Genomic DNA, 27,609 nt, shown 5'->3' with positions numbered 1-27,609 from the left:
TATATAAGAAACCCCCACCACTACTAGTTTCTTTCCTACCTGTCAATCAAAAATATAACAAAAAATTTAGCCAGGAACAAAGCAGCCTTAGTTTTCGTAAAAGGCTCTCAAACTCCTAGATTTCATATAGTGAGATGCTAATGTTCTGAGCTCACAGTCTTGAAGACCAGACATTCAACCTCTTTTGCTTATATACTGCTGCTTCCTGTCCTGTCATTCTACATTAACTGATTCTGGATCCAGTTTGGAGGGGATGGGGACAGTGCAATATATAGAGCAGAGCTTTCATGTCTGGACTTCATTGTTTTACTTGAAGCCTAGACATGGGTAGGGTGTGAGGCTTTTTGGGTGATGATGGGTAGAGAAAAGAAGGAGCAGCTTTAGGTGAAAAATGAAGTAGGCTCCGATGAGCTGAAAGTTAACAATGACGAGAGTATTCTCCTTGGAAAAGAGTCTGGGGACTGGGTTTTGAAAACTGCTAATGTTGTTACATGCCTTTAAAGTAAGTGATTGAGGAGTGCCTGGCTAGCTCAATCAGTAGAGCATATGACTCTGGATCTTTGGGTGTAAATTTGAGCCCCGTGTCGGGTATAGAGATTACTTTAAAAAAAATGAAATCTTTAAAAATAAATGAATAAAATAAGTGATCAAAATATCAGGCAGTGGAAAAAGAGAGCCCTACTTAACATAGTGTCTGAACCCTTACACAGCTGAGGAAGTGGATTGCAACTTTCCTTTGTTTTAAACACTCTTGACTCTATTTTGCTTGCTAGATGCCGCATTCCTGGCCCGAGAGAAGGCGAAGGCAGATGCTGAGTATTACGCTGCACACAAATATGCCACCTCAAACAAGGTGATTGGCTCTCCATGCCCCACTCCTAATAATATAGTGTTTGGGGTTTTGCTTTTCTTTGTGGGGGGGCTCTAATAGCTATCTAATAGCTTAAATAGAGGTGATTTATCCAGTGTCAAAGATTGGTAGTTACCATCATACTCTCCAGAAACAACCAATCACTTATCAAGTCATATTGCACACTCAATGGGGAGAGACCTTTGTGTAGTTCCTTGTAAAAGTGGGGAGATAGGACAATAGCGGACAAATCTATAAACACAGGTCAAATGCTATAAACCATCCATCTGTACTGCTCTGTCAGGGCTTAGTAATCAGGAAAGGTGAGGATCTTCTCATGGAATGACAGGAGTAACAAGAGAAGAGTAAAGTCCATTTAGAGTTGCTTTCCAGGTAGCTTTGCATAGATGCTAAGTTCGTTTAGTGCAGTGTTTCTCATCAGAAACTTTCTTGGCATTTTGAGGTGGCAAACTTTTTCATTGTTGAAGACATGGGTATCTCATGCATTACGGACTATTTTGCATCCCTGACCCTTGCCTGCTACGTGTCAGTAGTGCTCACCGATTATTTGAACAGTCAACACCTTTTCCCCCCCCGCCCCCCCCCCCCCACATTTCCAAATGCCCCTAACTGAATATTGCTTGTTTACTGGATTTAAAAAATATTCTAGTTGTGAGGAATTTCACATGTGACAATTGGAGGTAGGAGGTTGGGTGAAATGGGTGAACGGTTTTTGTATAGAGACTCGGGTTAATTTAAGTCTAGAGAATGCAGGCCTAGTAAGCAGGAATTGGTAAGAGGCAACTAGAACCCCTTTGTATTCTGAAAAGGGAAGAATATGACCAAGGTTGATAAAGTTATTAATTGCAGAGAGAACATTGCAGATTAGAACGTTGAAAGAGTTGAGAAAGAGGTTGCCAAAGTGGTGTGGTTTGAAGGATTAGAGTCAAGATTTAAAGTATACACAGGTCTTAAATTCTTTCATTTTAGAAAGGAACAACATACTCTGGGCTCAGAAGAATTGATAAGGCATGATATGATAGGTTGATAGAGTGAGAGTTGTCAGTACTTTGAAATCCAGTATAAATTTAGAAGTAAATTTAACATATTGGAGACACAGCTCTATCAAAACAATGGAATTTGGTCAAGATGGAGGCAAGGTGAGAAACTTTAGTTTATAAAACTAGCACTCCAGGGGCACCTGGGTGGCTCAGTTGGTTACGTGTCCGACTTTGGCTCAGGTCATGATCTCACAGTTTGTGGGTTTGAGCCCCACATCAGGCTCTGTGCTGACAGCTCAGAGCCTGGAGCCTGCTTCGGATTCTGTGTCTCCCTCTCTCTCTTCCTCCCTCACTTGTGCTCTCTCTCTCTCCTTCAAAAATAAAAACAAACAAACAAACACAAATAAATAAATAATAAAACTAGCAATCCAAATCTGTTATGGGAGAAGCTATCCAGGCACGAGTATCAAGACCTTGTCCTTGAGGTTAGCCTTATGCTGAAAGGGACAGCAGTTTTATGCCATTTTGAAAAATGCTATTTGGATATTGATATTATATTAATAAGGCATTAGGAGGTAATTTGGTTATGCACTGTGACCATATTTGATGGCAGTTTCAGCAGAGGATGTGAATCAACTGGAGAGACTGTAGACCCAGGGAGTGGAAGGTGTTGGGGTGGGGGGGTACTATGAAGGTCAAGATGGGCTTTGGCCTAGAGGACAGGCCAGGGACTTGCAATGAGGGGAGGATTACTAGGGAAAGGCTTTGGGGAAGTATATTCCAGGAATATTAGAAATTAGTTTTAATAACAAACCCTGCGAGGTTTTGGTTGGATATATCTTGGCACCATGATTTTAATTTAAAAACAAAAACTGTGACAGATCTGGTGATTGACAAACATCTATCACAATCAGTTTAAACATCTAGCTTCTAAGTAGAGGCAAGAGGACAGATCAGGTGATTTCTTGAGATCTTTTCCACTTCTAGAATGTGGTCAAGAAAAGCAGAATCACAAATGGTTGATTATAAGGATATGAGCCTAGCCCCTTTGAAGCTCTGCCATTCTCATCCATTGACCTGTCCTCTTAAGAGAACCTGCAGAGATTCCAGACTAATTCTAGGTTGAACTTAGGTAGATGAAATATAAAAGTATATATGAAGGCATTTTTCAGGCCCCAAGTCACTATAGAAATGTTAGTTACCATTGTTCCCCAAACCCATCTCCTCAATCCTTTTTTTTTTATTTAAAAAAAAATTTTTTTTTTCAACGTTTACTTATTTTTGGGACAGAGAGAAACAGAGCATGAACGGGGGAGGGGCAGAGAGAGAGGGAAACACAGAATCGGAAATAGGCTCCAGGCTCTGAGCCATCAGCCCAGAGCCTGACGCGGGGCTCGAACTCCCGGACCGCGAGATCGTGACCTGGCTGAAGTCGGACGCTCAACCGACTGCGCCACCCAGGCGCCCCAATCCTTTTTTTTTTTTAAATGAACAACTTCTCTCTACATTAGGACAGGAGCTTGTGTAAGGAACTTCAAGTCTAAAATACAGCTGTTAATGTGATAGCCACACTTCAGAGTGAGAGAAGATCATTGGCAATGACTCAGAGTCAAGTAGTGATGTTCAGGAGAGCAGTAGGGGAAATGTGTGTAAGGAAAGAGACGGATGATTATTGCACTGAAGTGTCCTGATGCCTTTGCTCTTGTTTGCCCCCACACAGCACAAATTGACCCCGGAATATCTGGAGCTCAAAAGGTACCAGGCCATTGCTTCTAACAGTAAGATCTACTTTGGCAGCAACATCCCTAGCATGTTCATGGACTCCTCTTGTGCTTCAAAATATTCAGATGTTAGGACTGGAAGAAAAAGCTCTCTCCTCTCTAAGGAGGCTCTTGAACCCTCTGGAGAGAGCCCCATCCAAAACAAGGAGAGCACAGGTTGATGCAAGAGGTGGAAATGTACTCCCATATCAAGATGTGGCCCAAGGGGTTAAGTGGGAACAATGGTTATATGACTCTTCAGATTCACACAGAACCTGTGCTCTGTCTGTTCTGCCTCTCCTGTGATAGCCCTGGCTTATCAACTGATTGCAGGGTAGAACCAACTGTCTGGCACCCAAATGTCTTCAGCCACAGTTTATCAAGTATCCTGTGTGTGTTCCCTTCTGAACTGGTACTCATAAATCCGGGAAAGTCTGATGCTAAGATACTGCCTGCACTGGAATGTTAGACATCAATTATATAACAAGCTGTGTTTTTCTAAGCTGAGATCTATTGAATAATGTTTACATTGGTCCCCGGGGAAATGTGTGCTTGGCCATTCGAGACATAAGAGGCCAGAGAAGATGTCAGGATGCGGTAAGTGTAAAGACGACCAATCACGCCTGGGGCCCAGGCTTTCTTTGGGGTCCAGTCCCAGCATTCATCCGTGTGATTAGCATCTAGTCCACTGAAGTTCTCCAGGAAATGATCTTCCACTTGAGCAATGATTTACTTGATATTATTTGCACCTTTTTTTCCCTATAGTTTAGTTGGTGGCCTGCTGAGATATGTACCTTGCCACCCAGCCAGGGATTCCTAATCACTAGTTATTACTGCATTAGTAGGCTCAGAGAGCTTGGTTTGAAGTTCTGGGTAAGATGAAACCTTTGCTTTGAACCACAGCTCTGGGGCCCCCGCTTCCTCTCCATTGGATGATGACTGTCTGCATCACTGCCCCAGGCCATTTGTAACTAAGGTGCCTGACTTTTAGCCACTCCTTCCTTATGTGTCACTTCTCAGCTCTGGCTGGCCAAGAGCGGGACAGGGCTTTAACCGGAAATAGCAGCATACAGTTCCCAGCTGTTCACTGCACAGTATTGTATCATAACTGCAGGAAGTTTTTATTTGTAAAACTGGATTTGGGGTACATTTATTTGCCCCAGTACCTCTACCTGAAGGCTGAATCCTAGGGCTGCCATGGTTACTAGCACACTGATTCTCCTCAATATTGTTCTTCTGGAGCCTACATAGTATGGGACAGAGTAACTTAGAAAGCATCTTTGGTCATCTTTGTCTCCTTTTTTCCTGGCTCTGAGATTCTGAAATCAAAGCTGTTCTCTGGCTCTCACCCTCCCTAGGAAGTCAGGATTCCACTGACTTCCTGGGCAGCCAGGGGATTTAATCTCCCTTGAGAGGATGACAGAGTGAGTTATGAGTTTGCCTGTGGCTGTGGGAGACCTATTTCATCTGGGCCTTTTCCCCTTCAGATTAGCTTTCCTGAAACAGTGTGCCCCATAGTTAGGCCTGAGTTTGTAGCTTGTTAAGACACCTTTCATGAATACTGTGTTCAAGCCAGACAGAAAAGTCATGGGACCACTTCCAGAAACCTTTTTGCTGTCAGTCCTGTCAGTCTCATGACAGCTTGTGGGTTGTGCCAAACACTTTCTGTGGGGAAGGAATCCCAGATTTGAGTGGGGCTTTTCCCTGGGCCTTATACTAGAGAGGCATTTGTAATATGGAGAGAATCCTTTTTTCACTTTTGCTTATTATATACACTCTCTTTATGTTCTCTAGCTCTCCTTCAAAGAACCTTTGAAATAGAAGAATAAACTCTTCACCTGTCATGTATTGTTGCTGCAGATAGGTAATGATTATTGTGGGAAATTTGGGTCATTGACCTTTGTGCTTTCATTCCTAGAGATGTTTCCTATTCCCATAAGCTAAAAGCCGTTGCCCCGAAGTGTTGGATGTGGGTTTTCTTACAACCCCCCCGATGGCAGAGTTGAGGAACAGGGAACTAGCTTTGTGAAGTTGTAAAGAAACTACTTCCACTTAAACTCTCCCTGGAGTGTGCTTCCCAGCGCTCGCTCAGGCTCTAAGTCTATCCCTCCTGCAGGGATGTTCCTTTTGGCAAATACACACTGTAATCTTGAAGTCTAAATTTATATGTGAAATGCTACCTTTTTTAAAAAAGAAACTAAATAAAATTATTTTACTATCAGTGATTTGTATTTTTTCCTTATGTCTCCATTCTTGTCTGTTGTCTTCACATGCCCCTAAGGCTGTCTTGCCCATTTCAACTAGGTAGCCAGTTTATTTACTAGCTTAACTCAACTGTAGAGGCTTTTCTTACACTCTTCTCAGAATACTGTTTCCTGGGTAGAAGAATCTTGAAAGCAGGGTTTCTGCTCTTCCTGACTCACAGAATGTAACAAGGAATGTTCTGATTCTTGGTGGGATATGGCCAGCAGCCGAAGAGGAAAGGGAGGCTGGAACGTCATGCCCTTTCTGAGTGAGTCTAAGAAGGGAGGAAGGGAAGAGACAATTGTACTGAGGAGGAGGAAAGGCAAATTGTACAAACTAGAACTGACTTCACTAATTCAGGTGTTAGTCCACAAGCCAGGGTTGGACCTGCTCTTTCCAAGCTCTCACCGTTCCCTCATAGGGAACAATTTCACAGTGATGTTGGGGCAGCGGGGCTCAGTAAGGGGGAGTTTTGGGGAAAGCAGCCCTTTACTTGGGTTCCGGTGGAATCCAACCCCATGGTAACCTACATCTGCTGCTGCAGACCAGGGGAGTTTACCTAATTCAGGTGTTAAGTATTACGTATTAAGATGAAGTGATTTAGAACTAAGTGATTCTGCCTCTTGCTGGGAGGAAGGGATTTTGTGAATTAGAATTTGTGGCTTCTCGTTGCTTTGGGATTAATAAATCCCAGATGTGTGCATACAAGGCTCTTAGTCATCTGGCTCCCACTGACTTCTCCAGCCTGGGTCCTTAAATGTGCTTTCTCTCTGCCCCTTTGCATATATTGTTCCATCCACCTGGCTCATTTTTCCCCCTTACATATAGCTCTAATTTTCGTTTGCTAACTCCTGGTGAGTCTTCATGTCTTCAGAAAGGTCAACTGCTGGCTCAGGTCAGCATTCCACATTTCTGTCTTTGTACTAGATCACATATCTCCCATTACCTGTTTCATGTCTGTTCTCACAAGTGTCCAGCTCTTCGGGGTAGGGACCATGATTCTGCTCTTCTTTGGAGTGGTATCTATTGCTCGGACCTGGCCCATAGGCATTGGTGAGTTTTGTTTCATGAGAGAACAAAAGGGTGAATGTGAAATGCAAGAAAGGGAGTAGTGGAGGAAAAAGGACATAGAGATTAGGGTAGAGTGTCTATGTCAGGACTTAATGTGTAACCATGGGAAGTTACCTAACATCTCTGAGCCTGTTTATACATCCTTACAGCATTCTTCAGTGGGTTCAGCAGCATATGTTTAGACACCTAGCATAATGATTTGTGCATGGTAATTGTTGGGGTGCATTTCTCCCTTCCTAGAGTAGGGGAGGCTGATCTGGGGTTTCCAGGGTCCCCTTCCACTCTCATACAGAATGTATTAAGGGAGCAGTGATTTCTAGTAATGAGAATCACATAGGAACTGGAATCTGATTTTTCATGATGGATTTAAAAAAGGAAGAAGAGACAGAAAATGTGTCTGCAGCTCTAAGATAATCAAGCCAAGTGTCAACCTTTAACCCAAATTCTCTCCCCAGACTTCACATGCCATGACATTTGGGATATTGCTACCTCTAACAGTTAATATTTGTAGAGCACTTGACATTTACCAAAACATTTACATGCACACTGAGGATGTAGTCAGTTTTCTGTAGTGATTAACAGGTGTTGGGTTGTTGTTTGTTTGTTTTTTTAAGTTTGTTTATTTTGAGAGAGTGAGCAGAGGAAGGGCAGAAAGAGAATCCCAAGCAGGCTCCGCACTAACAGCGCTGTTAGCGAGGAGCCTGACGCAGGGCTTGAACTCTCAAACTGCGACCATGACCTGAGCTGAAACCAGAGTCAGATGCTTAACCAACTGAGCCACCTAGGTGCCCCAAGGGGTTGGGTTTTACACTTAAACAGTTCCAAAGAATAGAAGAGGAAGAGAAGGTGGCAAGCATGACCAAAACACTACAAAACAGAAACAGCTACCAATCTTAAAAATATCAACACATAATTTAGCATCACATTAAAAACACTACACCACCACCAAGTGAGGATAATTAGGAACACAGGAATGGTCTAACACCAGGAAATCTAGTTTAGTAAAATTCACCACGTAAATAGAATTTAGGAGGCAATCACATGATGGTCTCGCACAGAAAATGCTTTTGATATTTAATACCCATTTAAAATTTTTTAAGTCCTTAGTAAAATGGGAATAGATGAATACCTCTTTAGCCAGAGAAAACATATTTCTCAAATCATGCTAATTGATAAAATACTTTATAAAAGGATCCCCATTAATATCAAGAATAAAACATGTCTATCTACCATTACTAGAAGTAGAAAAAGGGAACAAGATAAAAAAATTTAAGGAGGCAAATTTGTAGATGATATAATTGTACCTGGGAAATACAAGAAAATTATCTGAACATGATTGCAAAAATAGAATTATTCATTGGTTAGATACAAATTTATTATTTAAAAAAATTGCTGCCCTATTTAAAATAAAACCTAAATAAATAAAGATAATGAAGGTAAGTTTTTAATAATAAAAACAAGGATGGGGAGCCTGGGTGGCTCAGTCAGTTGAACATTCAACTCTTGATTTCAGCTCAGGTAAAGATCTTGTGGTTTGTGAGTTCTAGACCTGTGTCAGGCTCTGTGCTGACAGCATGGAGCCGCCTTGGGATTCTCTCTCTCTCTCTCTCTCTCTCTCTCTCTCTCTCTCTCTCTGCACCCCCCTCAAAAATAAATAAACATTTAAAAAATAAATAAAAACAAGGGTAAAATACTTAGGAATAAACAAGAAATCTCAAGATTTATAGAAAAACATTAAACTGTTAAAGAGAAGTATAATAATAAATTAACTTACTCTATGGGAAGGAAGAAATAGCAATTATCCCAAAATCAAATTTGTACATTTATGAGATCTCAATAAAAAATATCAACCAGATATTTTTTTGATCTAAACTAACATCCCAAATTTGATAGGGAAAAATTTAAAAGAACAGTCACAACAGCCCTACCTAATATTAAAGTAAAAAATCACAGTTATTGAAGTAGTGTACTGTAGCTTCTTTAGTCAAAGTATAGAAATGAATTATATATGGAAACTTAGTACATGATAAAGGTGCCTTTTTGAAAGCTTGTAACCTAGAGGGAAAATATGGATTATTCAATGGAGGTTAGAAAACTCTGGGGGAGTTGGAAAAAATACCCCTACCTCACATGGGGGGGGGGGTTACATGGAAATGTATTCTTGGTGGCTCAAACAAATACACACTTTTACTACTAGGAATTTATCCTTCATGAGTAATTCCCCCAAAATAAGAATATTCATCATAGCAATATTTGTGATATTTAAAGACTGGAATATCCCTGAATGTTCATTTAAAAAGATTTTTTTTACAATTCCCTTATTTTAATAAAGTAGGATACTAAGCAAGCATCAGAATGCCATAGGATGCTGCTGTGTGAAAACGGGGATGTGTATGTGTGTGTCTTTTTGTTTTTTTAATCTATAAGTTATCTCCCAAAGGATATATCATAAGTGAGTAACAGTGATTACATCAAGAAGGAAACCAGAAGAGTATAGGAAGAGAGACTCATTTCCACTTTATACCCTTTTGTATATTTTTTTTGTATTTTATACCATGTGCATGTAACACCTACTCTAGTAATCATAAAATAATGTTTAAGGAAAAACAAAATAAAGTAAAAATGGTAAAAGAAAGCCTTCACTTAAATAGCGGTACTTTATAATCAGAATTTGGGTGAAATTCTAATTGTGCCTCTTGCTAAAAGTCTAACCTCAAATTATTTTTCCTTTCTGAATGTCAGTTGCCTCATTTACACTTGTGAACAAAGAGCCTACTGGACGTGGCTGAAGTGAAAAGTAAATGAGATTTCTAAACAGCTAAGCACAGTGTCAGGTAAATGTGATGGGTCCAGTATAAATTGTGGCTGTCATTATATTTTGTCATTTAATCTTCATAAAAACCTTTTCACAAGAGGAAGAAAGTGTGTTGTTTTGGTTACCCCACCCCATTTTACAAGTGAGGGAAGTGGGCTTGATTCATAAAATTTCATGTCTCATTTTCTTCCATTCACATCTGAATTCAGAAAGAAAAAATTGTGACATGTAAGCTCCAGACTTGAGGCAGCAATTCCAGTAAAGTTCACGTCTAGACAATATGGGTTGCAAACCCTGGTTTTTCAACAATTAATCATTGCACATTGACCATGACATTGCTCTTCCCACTGAGCACAATCTTATTACTCAGTAAAAGATAATGTATGAAAATATCATATGACTTCACTCATATGAGGACTTTAAGACACAGAACAGATGGCACAAGAGAAGGGAAGCAAAAATAATATAAAAACAGGGAGGGGGACAAAACATAAGAGACTCTTCAATATGGAGAACAAAACATGGTTACTGGAGGGATTGTGGGAGGGGGGATGGGCTAAATGGGTAAAGGGCATTAAGAAATCTACTCCTGAAATCACTGTGGCACTATATGGTAACTAACTTGGATGTAAATTAAAAAAAAAAAAAAAAAGATAATGTATGAGAGTGTGTGTAAAATAACCATAACTCTAGAAGATCACTCATTAGACAAGTTTAAGAGTGCTCAGGCCTTTTCAATCCACTGTAATTAAGAGTGTTAGTTTTTTTATGACCCAAGGGGAAATGTGATAAAGTACCATTTCACTCTCCATTTCTTGGTTCCAGGGTACTACTGTATTGCATTACTGTCTTTGGTCTTTTTCAATTGCAAGGAGTTTCCCAACCCAGAGAAGTTTGATCCAGGACACTTTTTGGATAAAAATAGCAGCTTCAGGTAAACAATACTTTGTGCCTTTTTCCCTTGGTTGCTACAAATAAATCTACCCAAGTCATACACATGCACATTCTGGACAATTGTTAGCTTCACTGAGTTTATGGCATAAATAAGTAATGCACTGGTGATAGCCAATTCAATCAAATCAAATTGTTACAATTCTCCAAATCTGGATGAAGCCATTTAAGTTCGTACACCAGTAAGATCAGGTAAGTCATCCAGGAACTATTTTGTGTTTGGTAATTGAGTATAATGCATGGTTTTTTGTTTACTGTTTGTTTATTTTGAGAGAGAGAGCGAGTGCGAAAGCACAAGTGGGGGAGGGGCAGAGAGAGGGAGAGAGAGAATCCCAAACATGCTCCACGCCAACAGCACACACAGAGCCCTACACAGGCTCAAACCCATGAACTGTGAGATCATGACCTGACCTGAGAGTCAGATGCTTAACCCACTAAGCCACCCAGGTGCCCCCAATGCAAGTTTTTAAAGAAACCAAAGAAAGTCCAATTCAGGTGTCATATATCACCAGCTGACCAAGGAATTTGTTTTTGCATACTTTTGTCTGTTGATCTCCCCTTTGTACTACAGACTTTTCCAAAACAAAATGTACCCATTTCTGTTTTTTGCAAACTGTTAACCATTATTAATTTTCTGATTCCTGAAGCCAGGGGCCATCGAAAAGATCTTGGTCACTTTATCTTCTTTCTTCCCCTCTGAAATTCAGAGCCCCACACATCCTTGCCTCTGTGCAGGAGCTGGTTGGCTGGCTCCCAGTTATTATTCCCCATAAGGTCATACAGACAACTTAGGATTGGTCAGCACACATTTTTTTTCCTTGTTATCCTATCCAATCATTTTATTGGTAGTTTCAAAAATAACAGTTGATATGTTTTGCTTCTAATTACAATGATAAGTGTTCAACATAAAAAATGGAAAATGCAGAAAAGCAAACCAAAAAAACAAAAATGTTACCCTACAGAGATAATCACTGTCAATATTTTACTATATACGCTAAGTGCTCTTGAGGTCTCCTGTCACCCTCTTCTCTCCACCTTTCAGCCTGCCCTTCTCTCCCGCACTGCCAACCCTGAGTTGGGTTGAGGCCACAGCACCAGAGGGAGAGGAGGAGCCAGAGCTGGGAGCCAGCTGTGGCCTGGGAGTACATGGCCTCCTATTAGGAAGGTGGCAAGAAGAAAGTCTACTATCAAGATGGTGACATTGGAAATTATTATTATGGACAGGGTCAGCCTATGAAATCTCATAGAATCCTCATGACCCATAACTTGCTGTGAACTTATGGGTTATATAGAAAAATGAAAATATACAGTTCCCATAAAACCACGGCTGAAGAAATGACAAAATACCACAGTGATGAGTATCTCAAATGTCTGCATTCAATAAGATCAGGTAACATGAATATGTCTGAGTATCGTAAGCAGATGCAGAAATTTAGTGATGGAGACAATTGCCCAGAGTTTCATGGACTCTGAGTTTTGTCAGCTTTCAACTAGTACTTGGGGCTTTGAAGTCAAACAAACCTCAAACCGATATGGCTGTTAACTGGGCTGGAGGATTACATCATGCTAAGAAATCCAAAGAATTAGGATTCTGTTATGTTAATGATACTGTACTTGCCACCCTTGAATTACTGAAGTATCACCAGAGAGTCTTATATATTACTGATATTCATCATGGTGATGGTGCTCAAGAAGCTTTTTATGTAACAGACCATGTAATGACTGTATCTTTCCATAAATATGGGGAACACTTACCTGGAACAGGAGACTTGAGGGACGTTGGTGCAAGAAAAGGCAAATACTCTTGTCAATTTTCCAATAAGAGACGGTATAGATGATGAGTCAGATGGGCAGCTATGTAAGCTTATTATCTCAAAAGTGATGGAGATGTATCAGCCTAGTGCTATAGTTAGTGTGGTGTAGACTCACTGATGAGACTTGGTTGCTTCAATCTGATGGTCAAAGGTCATGCTAAATGTGTAGCAGTTGTAAAAACTTTCAATTTACCATTAACTGATGCTTGGGATGGGGGGTGGATAGACAATCTAATGTTGCTTGATATTGAACATGTAAGACTGCAGCCCACCCATAATTGTGAAGTTTCCAGTGAATTGCCACATAATGATTACTTTGAATATTTTGGACCAGTCTTCAAACTGCGTATTGGTTCTTCAAACATGACAAACCAGAACACCACAGAATTTATGGAAAAGATAAAACAGCATTTATTCAAAAATTTACACATGCTACCTCATGCACGTGGCATCCAGATTCAGACTATTCCAGAAGATGCTGTTCAGGAAGACAGTGAAGACAAAGATGGAGAAGATTCAGATAAGAGAATTTCTATTTGAACATCAGATAAATAGATAGCTTGTGATGAGGGATTCTCAGTTCTGAGGATGAAGGAAAAGGAGATTGTAGAAATGCTATCATAAAGAAAAAGTAAAGAAAGCTAGAAGCAAAGAAGACAAGAAGGAAACTGAGGGCAAAAAAAAAGTAGATGTTATGAAAGAAGAGAAATCCAAGGACAAGAGTAGTGAAAAAACAAATACCAAAGGAGCCAAATCAGAACAGCTCAGCAACCTTTGAATTAGAGTTTCACCAATTTCAGAAACCATAAAAAGGAGAGAAAAGGAAGGAAGAATTTTTTTTTTTCTTTTTGAAGACTTCTGGTTTCATTTTATACTAGCTTGGCATGGACTGTTTATTTTCAAAATGGCTTGTTTTTGTTTTTGTTTCGTGTGGCAAGTTTTATTGTGAGTTTTCTAATTATAAAGCAAAATTTCTTTTCTCCATCATGCTTTATGTAGTAGTATTTAAAATTGATGTTACTCTGTCCAAAAATCGATCTATTAAAAGAAGTAACTGGGAGGCGCCTGGGTGGCTCAGTCAGCTGAGTGTGTGACTTCGGCTCAGGTCATGATCTTGCAGTTCGTGAGTTGAGCCCCACATCAGGCTTGCTGCTGTCAGCACAGAGCCTGCTTTGTATCCTCTGTTCTCCTCTCTCTACTCCTCCCCCATTTGCATTCTCCCTCTCCCTCCCTCCCTCTCTCCCTCCCTCAAAAATAAACATTGAAAAAAAAGAAGTAATTGGACTTTCTGAGCTGATTTTTCCATCCTTTGTAATTCTCTTTATTAAAAAACAATTATACTTGGAGGAAAAAAACCCACAAAACTACAGTAATTAATACTGTGTGACTCTGGCATACAGATAGACGCATAGATTGAAGATATAGAAATGGATCCAGAAATGAAACCTCACATAGTCCATTGATTTTCAATAAGGGTATCAAGACAACTTAATAGGGAAAGAATAGTTATTTCCACAAATGGGGCTGGGATAACTGGATATTCACATGCAAAAGAATGAAGTTGGACCTCTTCCTTAAACCATACACAGAAATTAACTCCCAAGTGGCTCATAGACCTAATGTAAGAGTTAAAACTATAAAACTCTTAGAAGAAAAATAGGAGGAAATCATGACCTTGAGTTAGGCAATAGTTCTTGAAATGACACCAAAAGCACAAATAACAACAAAAACAGATAATCTAGACATCATCAAAATTTTAAACCTTTGTGCTTCAAAGGACAGCATCAAAAAAGTGAAAAGATAACCCACAGAATGGGAAAAGATATTTGCAAACCATATCTGATGGAACTAGTACCCAGAATATATAAAGAACTCTGGTAAGTCAGCAATAAAGACAAATAACCCAATTTCAAAAATGGGTAAAGGGCTTGAACATTTCTACAAAGAAGATATATGAATGGCCAATAAACAAATGAAAAGTTCATTAAGATCACTAGTTACCAGAGAAATGCAAAGCAAAGCCACAATGGGATACCACTTTACACCCACTGTGATGGCTAAAATAAAGACAGATAAGAACAAGTACTTAAATAATATGGAGAAGCTAGAATCTATGAATTTCTGGTGAGAATGTAAAATGGTGCAGCCACTTTGGAAAACAGCTTGGCAGTTCCTCAAAATGCTAAGCATAAGATTACCATATGACCAACAATTTTGCTCCAAGGTATATATACCCAGAACAAATAAAACCTATGTCCACACAAAAACCTGTACAAGAATATTCATAGTAGCATTGTTCATAATAGCCAAAAAGTAGAAACAACCCAAATGTCTATCAACTGGTGAATGGATAAACAAAATGGAATAGCCATACGATGGAATATTATCTGGCCATAAAAAGGGAATGAATACATGCTACAATGTGGATAAACCTTGAAAACATGCTAAATAAAAAAAGCCAGACACAAAAGATTACATATTGTATGATCCCATTTATATGAAATGTCCAGAACAGGCAAATCAATAGAGACAGAAAGCAGAGTCGTGATTGCTTAGGTCTGGAAAGTGACAGCAAATGAGCACAGAGTTTTGGGGGCTGGGGGTGAGCTGATGATAATATTCTAAAATTAAACTGCAGTGATGGCTGCACAACTGTTTTCTAAAAACCGCTGAGCTGTACACTTAAATGGATGAATTTTATAGTATGTGAATTATATCTTAATAAAACTTCTTTAAAAGAAAGAATATATATACAAGCCCCAAATTATAATTAGAACAAATTGTCCTGATAAAATAGAAGCATGATGACTGGAAAGTACTTCATGGCTCATAGGTGTCTTCTAAACCCTGCCTCAGGATATGCAGTGTCAAGACTCAGGTTCAAGACAATATCCCAGCAGAAGGCATGCGGGAACATCAGAAGTATGGGATTGAAACAGGCCAGTAAGAAGAAGGGAAATTTCCTAGTACCAGGCACCAACCAGAACTGGAAGGAATTGGGCTATTTACAGGGAGTCAGTCGACAGTCCAGTCTAGAGATTCCAAGGGGCCTTGGTGAACTCAGACTAGACAGGCTGATGTTGATGTATGAGGAGGATTTGATTTCACGCATAGGTCTTGTCAGGTAAATAGTAGGTATTTCTACACGTTGCAATCACAACAAGAAGGATTTAGGGCAAAATACCATCGGCCTTAGTGATGTCAAATTTTAAATCCCAAGACTTTTACGTAATTAGATCCAAAAGTTAGATTCAGAGTGATCATTTCTAGTTCTGAATTTTTCCTGAAGCTGGACTTAACTTTATATTTATGATTGTTTGGGATGAAATATCTCTCATGAATTTCCATTCTCAGGGCTCTTACAAGCCACACTCAAGAAGCTTGCTCAGGCCTTTCCTTCCTACTTTCGTTCCCTGTTAGCTTCTAACATGGAAGGGATCTGTTGATCTTCAGTGATGCTCCAGTTGCTCAAACTGAAAAAAATTTTCTTGCAGTCTTAGATGACAATTTTTTATCTTTAGCATTAGTGCTTACTTCAGGAGGGAGCATAGAATAGAACAGAGCTAATAAGAGGTTTTCAAATCTGATCATTTGTGACATTTTCTAGCTGTGTGACTTGGGGTAGGACCAGACTTTCTTGATCTTCATATAAAAAGTGGAATTGATAACACCTACCTTCCAAGGTTAGGAGATTGAGGATGAATGAAACGTATGTATTTTCTCTGACAATTAGAAGGAGCTCATATGTGATGGTTTTTTACTCTCAAGTCACTGAAAATTCTCTCATAGTCAATGCAAATTTAAGTTTTTAGACATTCTTTTTTTTAAGTTTATTTATTTATTTTGAGAGAGAGAGTGTGGGGTAGGGGCAGAAAAGAGGGGAGCAGGCTCAGTGCTGTCAGCACAGAGCCCGATGCAGGCCTTGAACTTACGAAGCATGAGATCATGACCTGAGCTGAAATCAAAAGTGAGATGCCTAACCAACTGAACCACCCAGGTGCCCCAGTTTTTAGACATTCTTTGTAAACCATTCATTGCTTTTTCCCGTTCTGTTTCCTGGACTCGTGTGAAATTCCAAGCTTAGGCACTATTCAACCAATTAATACTTGTTATTATATTTCTCTGGTATAATAGTGACATTGGGTCTCTCTTATACTTCTCTCTGTAATACTGTATTTCTCTGAATTTAAGATGCCATCTGTTTGAAGATACGTCTAGTTTCAGAGACATTAAAATGTGAAATAAGAGCACATATAAATATAGTTGCCCCTACTACTTTTGGACCCATGGTCCGTTGCTCAAAGTCTGATGTACATTAGTCCCTTCATCCCAGATGACCAGATCACTTAGAATCAGGCTTTTTTTTTTTTTCAGTTAACCTTCTGCCTGATACCGTGATACCTGATATGATGTCATATCAGTAAACACACATTACATTAGTTTTTTTCAAACTCAGAACCACTTTACTCCAACAAGGATAAGGATTACACAGGTACAAGCTATTGACAAATTAGGCAATACTGGTACACAGAACAGATTCAGAGTCCATGCCGTGCATGCTTTCCACTGGCTGGAGGGCAATCTGAGTCAACATGTCACTGAACCAATGATTGCCCTGTTGGAATTAGGGTTCGTGGGGGCATATGGAAGAGCTGGTTTTCTGAAATTCCACTTAGTCATTTCCTGCCCTGTTCTAAAGTCAACAAAATGTAAATGCAGAGGAGGTAGTTCATTATTTGTTATTGCTTTTCAACATTTGTTTAATTCTGTTCTATAATTCACGTATAGGCTTGGGACTGGGAATCCTGAAACAAGATATTGCCTCTGGGCTTAAGGACCTTATATTTTAATCAGGGAAGACAAACAAGTAAGCCAACAATTACAGCATAATACTATGTAGAGAAGTGTGCACAGAGTTTTATGAAACATAGGGAAGGACACTGAATCAGACTAGGGGTAAGTGAAAGGAAAGATTTAGAGAAAATGATGCCTAAACTTAGATTTGAAACACAAATAGGAGGCAGATAGCTTCCAAGTGGAGAGAGAGAAGGTATCAAACCTCTTTTCTGTTGGTGTATCTTACCATAATTTTTAGAGATTGGGGGGAAACATGCAGAGGCTTTGAAGGATTGTGGGCTGTTTGGTATGGCTAGCAGGAAGGAAAGGTGTTGGGGAAGAGAGAAGATCTGATGTGAGACAGGCAGTAAACACAAGGCCATAGAGAGCCTGGTTGCCAGGGAAAGAGCTTGAACTTAACTGAGGAGAGTGGAGAACCAAAAAAAGGATCTGAACAGTGATGGGAGGGGCGAACAGGAGACAAGGTGTGGTTTGCGCCAAGAAAAATGTCGCTGGCTGCAGTGTGACACATGCAGTGAGAGGAGGTTGAGTCCGAGGCAGGAAGGCAGATCCAGTCCAGGATGAATGAGAACAGAACTGAGACAATGGCGGTAGAGGTGAAGAGCATGGGGCAGCTGTGAGGAATGGAGAGGGCTTAGGGAGTGAGGACATTTGGGAAATGGGTGAGAAGGGAGAACTTACAACAGTTCCCATGTTTTTGACTTGGGCAACAGGTGGTGCCGTTTCCCAAGAGGAGCGGCTAAGAGACACTGTGTTTAGATTCGAAGGGTTGCATTTGAGGTCCCTGAGGAACAAGCAAAAGGGGAAAGCATCCTAGTCAAGGAGATAAGAAATTAATCAATACACCCAACGTATACATAGCACTCCATAGTTTACACCAAACCTTTATCTAAAAGTGAGACATGACTGGAGCCGACAGCATGGGGGTGAGGTCTGAGGGGAGTTTACCTGGAGGAGAGCAGCCAGCCTGTCTAGGGAGCACAGAAATCCAGCACTGGAGGTTGGGGCTAGATTCAAAAACTAGAGGAAACCCCAGAGGATTTTTACCTTCTGCAAAATCCTGAAAGGGCTGCATTTAGAAGAAAATGAATTCAAGAGTATTTATCCTGAAAAACTGGAGTTAAAGATAGTAGGAAAAGGGCATTTTGGGTTCACCTCTAACTCTTGAAACCAACTGAAAACAAAATAAAATAGCAAAGAGTTAAAAAGAAACTTCTACCTTCAATAAATAAGGAACATGTTACAGAACGAAACTGTAAAGAATGACTGCCAGATGAAATTAATTTTGATCTAGAATATGTGAGCACACAAAGCCAACACATTCCTGCACAGACTCTGAGAAGGAGATCAATTTACCTAAAATGAAGTGTCGTGTTCCTGGGGAGTGCATCCAGTGACCCTCCATGGGTAGCATGCCAAGGTCTAAGGTGGATCAGAGATGATCAGATGTTCTGCAGTATCTGTCCTCTCTTTTTATTGTAACAGAACTGATTTTTAGCTGGGCTTATGGCTGTCTGGGCCAAAAACTACATGTACCAGCTTCCCTTCCATGTAGGCACGACTATGTGACTGCCTTCTGGCCTGTGAAATGTAAGTGGAAGCCATGGTGTAAACCTAGGAAGTTTGTTTTTGTTTTTATTTTTATTTTCTCAGCAGCTTTATTTATCATGCATACACCACATACAAGTGGAATCATGCAATAATTAGGTTTTTGGTGACTGGCTTCCTTCATTTAGCATAATGGTTAAAAGGTTCATCCGTTGGGGCGCCTGGGTGGCGCAGTCGGTTAGGCGTCCGACTTCGGCCAGGTCACGATCTCGCGGTCCATGAGTTCGAGCCCCGCGTCGGGCTCTGGGCTGATGGCTCAGAGCCTGGAGCCTGTTTCCGATTCTGTGTCTCCCTCTCTCTCTGCCCCTCCCCCGTTCATGCTCTGTCTCTCTCTGTCCCAAAAATAAATAAAAAACGTTTAAAAAAAATAAATAAATAAATAAATAAATAAATAAAAGGTTCATCCGTGTTACAGCATGTACGAGTACTTCATTCCTGTTTATTGCTGAATATGTATAAACCACATTCCGGTTATCCATTCTCACTGGCAGTGTGTGAGAGTGGGAAGTTTGCTTTTAAAGGAAGAAAGTGGGCTCCTTCTTGGTGGCTGGAATGTCTGTCCAGGCATCAGCACTGCCTTAAACCTTGGAGAGTACATGGCTTTTTTATGAGGACTCTATTATCAAGACCTGTGGAATAGAAAAGACACTGACAGCCTTGATTTTTATGGCAGGTTTTGACCAGTAAAGAAAACTTATTTTGGACAAATACATTTTGGAAAGGTATCAACCTAATATCATGGAAAGAATAACTTTTTTCAGGTTTAAATTGTATTTCTGTTGAGGTCTTTTTTTTTTTTTTTTTTTGTCTCTACAAATTTGTTGTTTAATATGTAATGATGGGAAACAATCAACTTAGTTTTTCTTCTGAAGAAAAAAAACAGGGGAAGGGAGGAAGGGAGAAAGAGGAGCCACAGTTTTTTAACAAGGATGATAAACATTGTACCATTTTAAATCTAAGTGACAGCTCAACACTTGTGAGAGTTATGGACACAGAGCTGAATATAAATTTTACAGCATGAACAATAATGTGACTAACAGAAATCTGGAGTCATTAGACTGCAAAGGAGCTTTTGGGAGAGGGGAAAACTCACTTCAAGCTGTCGGATGGGGCACCTGGGTGGCTCAGTCTATTAAGCATCTGACTTGTGATCTCAGTTCAGGTCTTGATCTCAGTGTTGTGAGTTCAAGCACCATGTTGTTGGGCTCCACGCTGGGTGTGGAGCCTACTTAAGAAAAAAAAAAAAAAAGCTTTCCGATAGCTTCTCCTTACTCTTGGAATAAAATCTGAACCCCTTGCCACACAGATAAAGTGTGTGCCACTTTCCTATTCTCCCGTTGGATGTGTGGCCTCCTTGGTCTCCAAGCTCCTACACTGGACTGGCTCTCCAGTCCCGAGACAAGCCATCCCTCACTGCTCTGGGTGTGTGCCCTGGCTCCACATCTACCTGGACTGCTCTCTGTCCCCAGAGAGTCCCCTGATTGACTCCTTTGATGATGCAAAGCTCAAATCAAATGTCACTTGAACAGGCCATCTCTGATCCCCGAACGGAATCAGCCACCCCAACTCACCCTAGCCCACCTTGGGCCAGTCTCTATCACCACATACTATTTTCTTCATAAATAAAATCTGAAAATATCTCCATCATTATGTATTTATTATTTATTTTCTACACACACACACACACACACACACACACACACGCCATGAGAGTGGGGATCTTACCTGTCTTACTATCTATCCCCATACCAGAGTTTGACACAAAGTGTTGACTATATTTTTGTGGAATGAATAAATGAACAAACAAAAAGCTCTGTTACCACATGGACCAAATAGTTACCATCTAACAGTGAAATATGGGGTTGAAAAACATAACAGCATCACGACCACCATCCCTTAATGATTTCTATGCTTTTTTTAAATTTAGAGCCATTATTTGGCATTTTATTTCATCTTACAAAGAGATATTTTTCTAAAGGCAAGCAATTCCTTCAGCTTTATTTCAACTTCTTTTTCTTCTGTTAAGACCCTATGATCCCTTTTTTGGAAAATTATTCATCTATCCTTCTATCTGCGAATTCATTCATTTTAACAAACATTTATTGAGTACCTAGTATGTGCTAAGCAGTATTCTAAACATTGAGGACAAAGCAGTGAAAAGAAACAACTCAGTAATCCTGCCTTCCTGCAGCTTATATCTTAGTAGTGAATACAACAAACAAAAAAAAGGAACAAATAATTACATAATATGCCTCTAGGTAATGATAAGTATTACAAAGAAGAATCCAGTAAAGGGATAGAGAATGGAAAGAGATAGCAGCCTGGGACTAGTTTGGGTGGATAGGAAGGTCAGAGCCAGCCTCTCTAAAGTGGTGGAATTTGAGTGTGAACTTAAATGATGTGAAGGGAAAAGCCACACAGATTTAGGAAAGAGCATTCCAGGCAGGGAAAATAGCAACTAAAAAGGCCCTGGGGCAGAAATGAGCTTAGTATGTCCAAGGAATAGAAAGGACATTGTGACTGTTGCTTACTAGGCCTTGATGTCACTATAAGTATGGTGGGAAATTACTGAACTATTTTGAGTTGGAAAGTCATTTGATTTATGTTTTAAAAACCCTGGCTATGATGTTGTTAATAAAACTAGTGGGGCAAAAATAGAAACAGGAAAATATTCAAGGAGGCGGTTGTCATTATCCAAAGAAGAAATACATGGTGAGGCTATTGTCCTCATTCAAGCTAGAAATGTATGGTTACCTGGACTAGGATGACAGTGGTCAAGGTAAGAGAAGTAGTCAGTTTCCAGATATATCTTAAAGCGGAGTCTGTATAACTTGGTGACATGATGAGTAACGTAAAAAGAGGGGCACCTGGGGGGCTCAGTAGGTTAAGCGTCCGACTTTGGCTCAGGTCATGATCTCATGGTTCATGAGCTCTCATGAGTTCGGGCTCTGTGCTGACAGCTCAGAGCCTGGAGCCTGCTTTGGAATTGTCTCCCTTTCTCTTTGCCCCTCCCCCGCTTGCACTCTGTCTTTCTCCTTCTCTCTCTCAAAATAAATAAACTTAAAAAAAAATTTAAAAAGAGGCATTGTAGATGAGTCTCAGGTTTTGACCTGAGAAATTGGATCAATTGTGGTAATATTTCCCAGTTTGAGGAGGCAGATGAGGGAAAGAGCAAATTTAATTTAAGAGTCATCCCAATGGAATTGCCGGTCACCAATTGATAGTAGGGGTTATTCTCAGCTGATGGGGTGTGGGGGTAGCATCTTATTTTTATCCTTTCTTTTCTGTATTGTCTGCATTTTTATAACAAACATATTTCATTTTTACATAAGCATATAAAGCCATTTTTAAAAAAGAATTATTTTCAAGGTACCCTTAAGAACAGGAAGCCAAATTGGAGGCAGTGTCATGATATAACCAGGCCAACGTGACAGAGGCATTCTGGCATTGTGGAAAGCTTTGGAGTCAGACAATGAATTTAATCTCCAGATTTGCCAGATGTAAGTTATATGATCTGGGAAAATCATTTAAATTTTAGGGGTTCTCATATATGTAAATGGGATATAATGGTCCCCTTAGGGGCACGTGGGTGGCTCAGTCACTTGAGCATCTGACTCTGGATTTCAGCTCAGGTCATGATCCCAGCATCGTGGGATTGAGCCCCATGTTGGGCTCTGTGCTGAGCATGGAGCCTGCTTAAGATATTCTCTCTCTCTCTCTCTCTCTCTCTCTCTCTCTTCCTCCCATTGCCCCTTACCCTGCTCATGCTCTCTCTCTCTCTAAGAAATAAAATTAAAAGATAATAAAATAGGAGCTAAGACCAAGCCTAACTAGGGAGAGACCTCTTTAGGTGAGAGGATCAGGGGAAGGTCCCATGTGACAAGCTGTGAGAACAGTCCAGCAAGGAACATTGGTAGGAGCTTGGTCTGTCCTGAGGACCAATATTCTTTACTCTCCATGCTTGGCCAGGTCCTCTTTGCTCTGCTCTCTCATAACACTTAAACCCCAAATCTATCTCAGAGAGTGATTGGTGATTTGAATGACGCTGGATGTATGATTCATCTATATGTCTAGCCCACTAATGTTTATTAAGCAGGGTTAAATGACATTGAGACTGTCCTGCAGGAGCTCAGAGTTACTGCTGGATGATAGAAAGAAATTTTAAAGTTTAAAATTTAAAACACACAACCTCTGCCTTCTCTCTCTGTCTCTGTCTCTGTCCCTCTCTCTCTCTTCCCCCTCCTTCTCACTCCCTCTCTCCCTTGTCTAGGGTCTAGGGAGGAGTGACAGCAGAAGGAGGAGGACTGCTGCCCACCTCCCTACTTAATGTTAACATCCTTCTACCCCTCCTCAATCCCTTACAAGTTTTGGTGAGCTCCTTTCTTTGCTCACATGTCCCTGGTGGGACCTTATTTCTGCTGCATATCTGTACTCACTGGAGCTAGTTGAGTAGGATGTTGGGCTCACTGCGCTGAAGGGTGCTGAGTTCAGGCCCTTCTCCACTACTTAGTTGTGTGACCCTGGGAAAATCCCTCCTCTGAAACGGGAATTACAGTACCCTCCTCCCCAGGCTGTCATGGGGAATAAATAAGGAGCTAGTTGGCACCCTGTAAAACAATGTAGATTGTGAAGTAGTGGAGATTTCTTGGACCAGGCAGGGGGTAACTGTGAGGATACTGAGAACCCAGGAAAGAGGAAGTGCCTAAAATCTGCCCTCTTTCTCACATCTCATCACTGTGGCTCTGACCCTCCTGCCTTCGTCTTTCACTCTTGAGGAACCTTGTGATCACGCAGGGCTGGGCCAGGTAATCCTTCTATCTCAAGATTAGCTGATAAGCAGCCATAATTCCATCTGCAAACTTCTTTGTGCCTTGCCGTGTAACATCACATACTCCCAGCTTCTAGGGATTAGAATGTGGACATTTTGGGGGGCCTATTATTATACCTGCCACAGTGGGAGACAGGACCTTCTGATCTAATTCAGTGCCCACATACTCTCCCAAACCCAGCAAAGCTGTTCCGTGACCCAGCTCAGTGGTCCCAAGTGAATACATACATCATGTCCCCCGCAGTGTTGTGTTTGTTCAGCCATAGCTTTGAGGACAGGGACTGCCTTTTCCACTATTGATTGTCACGTCACTAGAATGTAAGCACCACATGAGCAGGGGTCTTTGCTGGGGTTTATTCTATATCAAAAATAATAAGTAAAGCCATTAGCCTTTAATGGTAAAGGCCTTATGTATGTATTTGTTGAATGAATGAATTGTATGCCATCATCCAGCATGGTCTTGAGCACAGAATAATTGCTTAATGCTGCTGCTACTACTATTAATCTGCTAATCATATGTATGGAGCCCTTACTGTGTGCCAGGCACTGTGCAAAAGGCCTTACGTGTGTTATCTTATCTGATCCACCCAACTCATGAGGAAGGACCTGTTTCTTCTCCATCCTATACAGAAGGAAATTGAAATTTAGAGAAATTAATTAATTTGCCCAAGGTCAAATGACCTAAGAGGGGGTTGAACTTTACTTAAAATCATATCCTTATGCATTATGCTAAGTGAAATAAGTCAAAGACAAATACTGTATGATCTCACTTATATGTGGAATCTAAAAAAGCCAAGCTCATAGAAACAGAATGGTGGTTGCTAGGGGTTGGGGAGTGGATGAAATGAGATGTTGGTCAAAGGATACAAACTCCCAGCTGTAAGATGAATAAGTTCAGGAGATCTTATGTACAGCACAGTAACTGTAGTTAACAATACTCTATTATATACTTGAAAAGAGAGTAGATCTTAAATATTCTCGCCATATGCACACACATACAAACACACACACACACACACACACACACACACACACACACACACACACACTAAGATAAGTGAGGTGATAGAAGTGTTAACTGACCCTATCGTGGTAATCATTTTGCAACATATACATGTATCGAATCATCACATTGTATACCTTAAATGTACACAATGTTATGTTAATTATATCTCATTAAAGCTGGAAAAATTTTTTTTTAATATCATATCCCTCTGACACTCAGACTCCTTCCACTTCTAGTTGTTTTGAGAGGCATTGCATGCATTCTGGCTTTAGGACATGTGTTCCGGTGCTTAAAGTAGAATCCCAGAGAAGTGCCAACCTCAGCTCTGATATATAGAGGGTTCCCTGTTTACAACAACCCAAAGTTCAAACAGGCAGGGAGGGTACATCCCTCTCCTAGAGAAGAGGAGTCATCTGTGTAGCATGAGTGAGGTCCCCTAAGAACTATAGGCACATTTGCCAGAGAAAGGGGAATTCTTCTACGAGGAACAATTTGGGCTTATCTGAGGGCCACTAAGCCAAGCCTTCAGTTGTCACAGTAGTTATTGTCCTGGAAAAAAGGCCTAATGTGTGACAGCATCCGTAATGCCTTCGCAGCCTTCTCTCTTGATTCACCACCTGGGGTGTCCGGATCTTATCAGATACCATGGGATTTTAGTAATGGGCGTAAGGCGGCAGCCCTATGCCACTATGAATTTGGTGCTTATCTAGGGTCAACCCTCTGGACCATTTGTGGGCCAGGTTGGCCTGGCTATACAGTGTTCACCCGATATATCTAAGAGGGAATAGTGGTCTTTACTGACAGGTTATAAAAGCATTGGACTTCCTTGGGAAAGTTTGCTAGAGATAGAGCAAAAGGATGCAAGATGAAACATCATTAATGGGTTTGTTCGTTCATTCATTTAACAAGAGTGCATCTATGCCAGGCTCTGTGCTGGAGGCTGTCGGCCATCCGAGATGACAGGACCAGGGTGTCAGTGAGCCTGCACTATATCCTAACACCCACCAGGCACATAGTAGGTAAGTACATTAATAGGCAAAGCAATAAGAATTGGAAATACAAAGACTGATTGTAGTAGCAATTGCAAGGGGAGGTGAGGAAGACCCAGGATTGAGAGCTGGGCCGAGGCACCTGGGGAAACAGCTCAAGCAAAAGCAGGAAGGCAGGTGAAGAGGGCATGCTCAGAAGACAGTGTGTGGTGTACTGAGTCTGGATGACAAGTCACACCTGGACCATGTAGGAAGGCCTTGAGGACCAGGCTGAGGCCTCTGGATTTTAACACTGCAGCACATGAAGATCTACTGAAACTTTGTTCTTGGAAAACAGGTGTAATTTATATACCATAAAATTCACTCATTTTAAGTGTACAATTCAATGAATTGTGCAATCATTGCTATGATCCAGTTTTAGAGCATCCTCATTGCTCCAGCTAGATTCCTCATGCCTATTTACAGTAAATCCCCATTCCCATCTCCAGCCCCAGGCAACTGCTATTTTGATTTCTATCTCTGTAGGTTTACTTTTGTATGACAATTCCTATAGGTGGAATAATTTAATATGTGGTTTTTCATGTTGGCTTCTTTTGTCTAGCATAGTGGTTTTGGAGTCCATCCATGTTGAAGTATTCAGTTATATGGTTATACCACATTTGATTTATCTATTTACCGGTTAATGCACATGTGGGTAGTTTCAACCTTTTTGGCTATTATGATTAAGACTGCTATGAACATTCTTTTTTTTTTTTTTTTTTTTTTTTTTTTTCAGCGTTTATTTTTGGGACAGAGAGAGACAGAGCATGAACGGGGGACGGGCAGAGAGAGAGGGAGACACAGAATCGGAAACAGGCTCCAGGCTCTGAGCCATCAGCCCAGAGCCTGACGCGGGGCTCGAACTCCCGGACCGCGAGATCGTGACCTGGCTGAAGTCGGACGCTTAACCGACTGCGCCACCCAGGCGCCCCTGAACATTCTTTTAAAAAAAAAAAACATTTATTTATTATTAAGAGACAAAGAGAGACAGAGCATGAGCATGGGAGGGGCAGAGAGAGGAGGAGACACAGAATCCGAAGCAGGCTCCAGGCCCTGAGCTGTCAGCACAGAGCCCGATGCAGAGCTCAAACTCACAAACTGTGAGATCATGACCTGAGCCGAAGTCGGACGCTTAACCGACTGAGCCACCCAGGTGCCCCAAGACTGCTATGAACATTCTTATGTGCATTCTTATGAACATTCTTGTTCTCTTGCATAGGTGCCCAGAGTGGAGTTGTTAGGTTATATAGTAAATTTATAGTTAACTTTGGGGGGAGGGACTGTACTTCATTCTTTTTCTTTTTTTAAAAAAAGCAGCTTTGGTGAGATATAACTTGTATACCATAAAATTCACCTGCTTTAAGTATACAATTCAGTGAATTTTAGTTGATTTACGGAGTTGTACAATCTAATCTTGGAACACTTCTAACATCTTAAAAAGAAACCATCTGCCCACTTATAGTCATTCTACATTTCCACTCCCAGCTCTATGCAACCTTTTATTTAGTATACATTTGCCTTTCATAAACATTTCATGTCAATTGGGTCATATAATATCTGGTCTTTTGTGTCTGACTTCTTTCACCACGCATAATGCTTTTAAGGTTCATCCATGTTATACAATATGCCAGTACTTTATTCCTTTTTATTGTCAAATGATATTTCATTTTTTGGATGTTCCATATTTTGTTTATCCGTTCACCAGTGAATGGACATTTGAATTGTTTCCACTTTTTGTCTATTTTAAATAATACTGCAATGAACATTCATGTACAC

General features: G+C 40.6%; 1 protein-coding gene and 1 pseudogene across 9 annotated transcripts in view; both read left to right on the top strand.

Annotated features, from left to right (window-relative positions):
• ERLIN1 (ER lipid raft associated 1) overlaps positions 1–27,609 on the top strand; it is a 59,205-nt gene that overhangs the window by 30,464 nt on the left and 1,132 nt on the right. For 5 of the 9 annotated variants that reach the window (XM_025917947.2, XM_086680623.1, XM_086680621.1 and 2 more), the window contains exons 11-12: positions 774–853; positions 3,572–5,832. In XM_025917947.2, the coding sequence (XP_025773732.1) occupies positions 774–853; positions 3,572–3,793 (302 nt within the window). In that variant the 3' untranslated portion in view covers positions 3,794–5,832. Of the gene's footprint in view, positions 1–773; positions 854–3,571; positions 5,833–10,566; positions 10,676–11,734; positions 11,782–22,340; positions 22,472–25,714; positions 25,825–27,609 lie in introns of those variants that run through there. The other 4 variants (XR_015241782.1, XR_015241783.1, XM_086680625.1 and 1 more) reach the window with 4 other exon arrangements.
• On the top strand, positions 12,217–13,744 carry LOC112854318 (histone deacetylase 2 pseudogene; annotated as a pseudogene).

The sequence above is a fragment of the Puma concolor genome, chromosome D2 (genome assembly GCF_028749965.1).
Source record: "Puma concolor isolate L17-30 chromosome D2, mPumCon1.1.hap2, whole genome shotgun sequence".
Taxonomy (NCBI): Eukaryota; Metazoa; Chordata; class Mammalia; order Carnivora; family Felidae; genus Puma; species Puma concolor.
Note: the sequence above shows the minus strand (reverse complement) of the source record. Positions and strands in the feature narration are given on the sequence as shown.